The sequence below is a fragment of the Melozone crissalis genome, unplaced genomic scaffold, assembly GCF_028551555.1.
Source record: "Melozone crissalis strain CALT ecotype California unplaced genomic scaffold, PUWL_Pcris_2 ptg000041l_1, whole genome shotgun sequence".
Taxonomy (NCBI): Eukaryota; Metazoa; Chordata; class Aves; order Passeriformes; family Passerellidae; genus Melozone; species Melozone crissalis.
This window is the reverse complement of record NW_026535819.1, coordinates 6,111,349-6,117,383: the sequence shown is the minus strand read 5'-3', so window position 1 is coordinate 6,117,383 and position 6,035 is coordinate 6,111,349. Positions and strand designations below refer to the sequence as shown.

The window sequence follows — 6,035 nt, the reverse complement described above, 5'->3', positions numbered from 1 at the left end:
TTGAGCTTGACGGACGTCATGCGCATCCGGTAGGTCGGAAAGCAGTGCGCGCTCTGAAATGATGGACAGGAGAAGCACCCAATGGAATTACAGCAAGGAAATCCACGGGTGGGCCCAACCCCTCAGCGGCCCCACGCAGGCCCAGTGCCCTGAGACCAGCGGCGGGGCGGGGCCGCCTCTTCACTGTCTGATGGACACTGCTGTTGACCAATAATAATGCGGTATTGCAGGCGGGAGGCGGGCAATTCGTTTGATGGGCAGGCGGGCGAGCCAATCAGGCTGGCAGGAAGAGGGGCCGATTCTGGAAGCCATTACGCCAGTGCCGCAGGGCGGGGGCCGTTGTGCGGGGCTGCCGGGCGAGCGCCGTACGCAATTTGCGTATCGTTGGCGGTGCCAAAGGGGGAGCGGGGGGGACCGACCCCTCGGGGCCCTGAGGGGCCTCGGGGCCCCCCTGTTGTCCCCGGCCCCGGGGGTGGGGGGCCCCTGCCGCCCCTCGGCCCTGCCCAGCCTCCCCCAGGCCCCCCAGGTGTGACCCCGTGCCCCGTCCCCGGTGCCCCCCATGGCCATGGCGTCGCCGCCGGCGCCCCCGGCCAAGAAGCGGAAGATGAACTTCTCGGAGCGGGAGGTGGAGATCATCGTGGAGGAGCTGGAGCGGGGAAAGCACCTCCTCGTCAACCACTTCAACGCGGGCGTGCCGCTGGCCGCCAAGGCCGCCGCCTGGCACGACATCCTGCGCCGCGTCAACGCCGTCGCCACCTGCCACCGCGAGCTGCCCGAGGTCAAGAAGAAGTGGTCCGACCTCAAGACCGAGGTGCGGCGCAAAGTGGCCCAAGTGCGGGCTGCCATGGAAGGGGGAGGCGACAGCCAGAACGGCGGCGGCAACGGGCCCGAGGGCGAGGAGCCGGCGGGCGCCGCGGCCGCCCCGGTGATCCTCACCCCCATGCAGCAGCGCATCTGCAACCTGCTGGGAGAGGCCACCATCATCAGCCTGCCGAGCGGCGACTGCGGCGCGGGTGACGGGAGCGACATCCCCATCACCGCGTCGGCCACCACGGTCACCCTGACCCAGAGTGAGTGCTGCGCCCGCCCCAGCGCTCTGGGCTGGACTGGAGGGTCACACAGAGCCCCTGACACCCCCCTGCGAAGGGACTCCGAGCCTTGTGTGGGGACAGAACCACAGAATGGTTTCGGTTGGAAAGGACCTTAAAGAGCACCCGGTTCCAACCCCCTGCCATGGGCAGAGTCACCTTTACTAGACCAGGTTGATGCATCCAGCCTGGCCTTGAACATTTCCAGGGATAGGGTGCCCACAAGTTCTTTGGGCAGAGAGAAACCCCAACAAAAAGAAATCCCCACATCTCTGTAATGAAATGCTCCTCCCAGTCTGCCCTTGTGGTGTAGGGGAGTGGCCGCAAGACAGCAGCTTCTGAAGGTCAGCTTTGACAGCTGGACTCAGCCTTAAAGGGCAAGGGAATCAAGGATCCTTTGCACCTTGGGAGATTCTTCAGTCATTCTCTGGGGAGAAACATCTTCAGGGCTGATTTTCCAGTGGCAGTGCCCCAAAGAGCAGCTCTGCTACCGACAGGGACCATTCGGGGTCTTTGCTGTTATATCAGTCAGTTAATGCTGCTTGGAAAGATTGTTCTAAACTGGAAATTGAGAAATGATATTGTCTAGACAGATAAGGCATTCCCTATTCCTTTGGATTGTGCAGCCCAGAAGGAAGCTCGACTGAGGGTGGAGTAGACTTAAATAGGTCATTTTGTGCATTGCTGGCCATTGTATGTTATCTCACTGAACAGGCCGTATTCCTGTGATATTCACTGAATAGTCCTGCAGATAAAAATCCTGTATCCCAGTTCCCCCTGACTCCCTTTCTGCCCTTTGTTCTCAGTTCCTGCAGAGACAGCCTACCACAGCCTGGAGGACGGCGTCGTGGAGTACTGCACCACAGAGGCCCCCGCCACGGTGACGGCCGAGGCGCCCCTGGAGATGATGGCCCACCAGCACGAGGTGTCTGCCAAGCCCCAGGAGCTGAAAAGCCGCATTGCCCTCAACTCAGCCAAGCTCCTGCAGGAGCAGCGAGTGACCAACCTGCACGTGAAGGAGATTGCCCAGCACCTGGAGCAGCAGAACGATTTGCTGCAGATGATTCGCCGCTCGCAGGAGGTGCAGGCGTGCGCCCAGGAGCGGCAGGCGCAGGCCATGGAGGGCACGCAGGCGGCTCTGAGTGCCCTCATCCAGGTCCTCCGCCCCATGATCAAGGACTTCCGTCGATTTTTGCAGAGCAATACGCCCAGCCCATCGGTCACCACTGAGCCTGGCCAGACAGGGCAGCAAGATGGTATGATCCAGTGAAAGAAACAGTGGTGGGAGGGGAGCTTTAGATTGATTGAATTAGGAAAAATTTCCTCCCTCAAAGGGTTGCCAAGCCCTGGCACAGGCTGCCCGGGGCAGTGGTGGAGTCACCACTCCTGGAGAGATTTAAAAGATGTGTAGATATGGCACTTGGGGACATGGGTGTCGCAGACATTTTTTCATAGAAATCCTTTCTTTGGGATTTGTTCATCTTCTGGGAAGCTGAGGCCCCAGAAGAAGAATGTAAACAATTGTTATTGGCTGGTGTGGAATGTAACAGGTGCAGGGGTGATTTGGCTTCTGTGAGTGTTTGGATTTGCTGACCACTCACAGAAAGAGTTTGTCCTTGCTTTCTGCTGGACACAGAACTTTGTTATTCATTCTTTTCTATGCTATTCTTAGCTTAGCAGCCTCTGCAACTTCTCTCCTTATTCTTTTTAGTATAGTTATAATGTATTATATATCATTTATCAATAAATCCAGCCTTCTGATCATCAAACAAGATTCTCGTCCATCTCTCACCCTGGAGACCTCATCAGGTCGCTGTAATACATGGGTTAGTGGTGGATGTGGCAGTGCCAGGAAATGGTTGAACTCAGATCTTAAAAGTCTTTTCCGACCTAAACAATTCTGTGATTCTATGGGACATCTGCCATGCTAAAAACCTACCTGTGCTGGCAGAGAACACTTGGGAGCATGGGGTGCTGCCTCTTCTCAGTGTGAATGGCTCCCTTGGAGTTTGGCTGAGTCTAAACAGGTTTCTCTGCCAATCTTGTGCTGATCTGCCCTTTCAGACTCTCATACAGAGCCATAGCAGGATGTGTAATAAACCAGCAACTTAGCATGGATTGCTTTAGTTCCTCAAACAATAGATTTATATTTTTAAAAGTTATTTTTTAATTTCTGTTTGATCTGTCCTAATTATGACACCTCTCTTTTCTCTTTCTCTCGATCTATAGGCTTTAAAACTGACTTCTAACATGGAAAGTTCTGTCAGGACATCAGTGCTGCAGCTGCCAAGGTACAGTGATGGTGAACCCACACAGTGAATGCATTTCTGCCTCTTGCTGCAAGCATTTACTGGAAACGTGGTACCGGATGTGGTAGAACCTCCCCTCTGCACTGAGAGCCCTGGATCCTGCTCCTGCAGCCTCACATCCTGCCCATGCAGACCAGCACCCAGCCTCTGTGCATTCTCACTCCCCTGAGGATCCCAGTGGGATTGAAACAGTGCATTCACCTCATGTTTCATCTGTGTGCTGTCACGAAATTTCTCTATCAACTTGGGAGATGTGCTGAAAGTTTCATGTCTTGGGTACCAGAAGCTCTCCTGGGATGCATCTTGGCACAATGTCTTTATTTGTCACAGCCACCCAAGGGCCTGGATGAGTTTCCCTGGGGTGGATGGAAGGGTGAAACTCCATCTCTGCTTCATCTGCATTGTTTGTTACCTCCAGAATACCTTGATCCATCAAAGAGGACCTGGACTAAGGTCCTGGACTAAGCTGCAGCCACACAGGAATTCCCAGTGTCGAGGAGTTTGTCAGCCACTGATTTGAGTGAATTTTGGGGCATTACTTGGTTCTGCTGCTGGTGGTGTTTGTTTTGTACTGTTTGGGAGCTGGAAGCCAGTGCAGCCATTCCGTGTTTGTCTGCTGGCTGGCCTCATCCTGACAAACAGAGCTGAGCTTCTCCTCACTATCCTATAACATTATACAGGGTGAAACAACATCACAGCCACTTCTGGGGCAGTCTGTGGATCTTGGTCCTTGATGAGAAAGCCTCATTGCATAGGTTGGTCAACATGATTCTCACAGACTTGCAGTAACTTCATAAACTTTTAGACTAAAGGTCCACTGGTACCTGCATGGAAGAAAACTTAGGGAAAGAAAACAAGGAAGTGTAAATCTTCTCCTTCTGCCTTGCAAAGTGGCTTACATTTTACAGGCTTGTTGCTTGCCAGGTTATTACTTTTGAAACTGAACTTTTCCAGAGCTGGTATTTACTTGCTGTTAAGTCTCCTTTAGGGCTGAGGAGGGAGTGAATTTGCACAATCAAATGAAACCTTTACACAGCCTTTAATGGGGAGATGCTGATGGGGGACCCCTGTTAGAGCAGTAGGTGACAAGGTCACTGCTGCAGTCCCTGGCCTTTACTCATCTCCTCCTTTCTACACATCTGATGGGGGAGAAAAGGACACCACAGTGGGAAGGGTTTGGTCCCTGGAAGACTCCCAAGCCCTTGGGACTGACACCTCCAAGCTGAGTCAGGGTGGATCCTGCCTTGTCTGGCATCTCACCACATGAGTAGCACTTGCCTGACTCTTCCTCTTAGACTTTGTGGAATCAAATCAATTGCTGAACTGAAATTTATTTTTAGAGTGAGAACTATGTCATATGTGTTGGTTTACCTCATTTGTGTAATGATCTCTCCTTTACAAATATGAATTTTAATAAAAAATACATTTTGGTAAACAGGCTGTTTCAGTTCATTGGTGTGTGCAGAAGTGAAAATGAGTTCATGACAACAACTTTGCAACACAGAATCCTCACTGTGCAGGGACCAAGGAGAGCTGTGAACAATCACAAGTCACAGGAGCTTTTCCTCTTGTTTGTGAGTCTTGTGGCCTTGTATTTACATAATTACAGTCTTTTTCAAATCATAGCTTTTCCAGGCTTACCTTGGAGCACGAGTTATTTCACAGTGTCTGATGGAATACTGAAATACAGTAATACAGTAATCTCCCAGCTGCTCAGAAGATGCCACAATAGCCTAAAATAATGGTAGAAATACCAGCCTTTGGCTTTAAATTGCAGTGTGCATTTTTTCAGTGACTAAGCACTTCAGCTGTGTTGCTTTTCTAGAGGACTAAACGTGTTGCCATTGGAACCACACATTTTTCCTGTCTTTTCAGGATAAATGCAGAGCTGAGTCAAGCCAGCAACATCCAAGCATGTGTTCTGTGTAACAGATTTTTGTCTCATTAAAAAGATGTGGTAACATTTTAAATACAGGGTGAACTGTGCAATGAGGGGCTTGGTTGTTGCTCATGAAGCAGTCACCAAACTTGGGGGGGACAGAGAAAAGTGTCCTTTAATGTTAAAACCAGGATGAATAGGTGAACAGGACACTGAGAGGGCAAACAAGAACACAGGACAACCAGCTGATGCCCAAACAGAACAAAAGCTAAGGAGGAATATTTATAGATGTTTATTTGTTCTCCTCTAGTGTTCTTTTTGTACCTAGAGATTTGTATTCAGCATCCAGACTGGGAAGGAGCCATGCAGAGCTGTTCTGCCACAGGGTGCCTTGGACATGGGGCTGAGCAGCATCTTCGTGCCTGCTGGGGAAGGGGAAGTTTGGCAGGGGACTCAGTGGTGAGAAGAAAATATTTTTCCAAGCCACCGCTGCTCCCTCCGGAGCAAAGCTGCAGCCTGGCTTTCCAGGAGGTGGCACTGCGCGCCGGGATCCCGGGCTGTGGCACTGCACCGTCCCGGGAGCCTCCCCTGAGCTCCAGACCTTGTGGGATCCTGCTCGCACCCTCCACTGGCAAATCTTTTCATGGCTGAGAGATCTGAGAGGAGGAAATTCAAAGGGCAGAGCGCAGCAATGACATATCCCTGGAAAAGTCGTGATGCCTGGGGACTGAGACCAGGTCCCTCTGCTTCCCAAAGACA

At 52.0% G+C, this 6,035-nt stretch overlaps 1 protein-coding gene across 1 annotated transcript; it reads left to right on the top strand.

Annotated features, from left to right (window-relative positions):
• The first annotated feature begins 360 nt into the window (after nt 1-360).
• On the top strand, nt 361-4,808 carry NAIF1 (nuclear apoptosis inducing factor 1). Its single transcript, XM_054284143.1, has 3 exons — nt 361-1,070; nt 1,895-2,344; nt 3,318-4,808. The coding sequence occupies exons 1-3, from the start codon at nt 560-562 to the stop codon at nt 3,335-3,337; spliced, it is 981 nt and encodes a 326-aa protein (XP_054140118.1). The 5' UTR covers nt 361-559; the 3' UTR covers nt 3,338-4,808.
• The last annotated feature ends 1,227 nt before the right edge of the window (nt 4,809-6,035 follow it).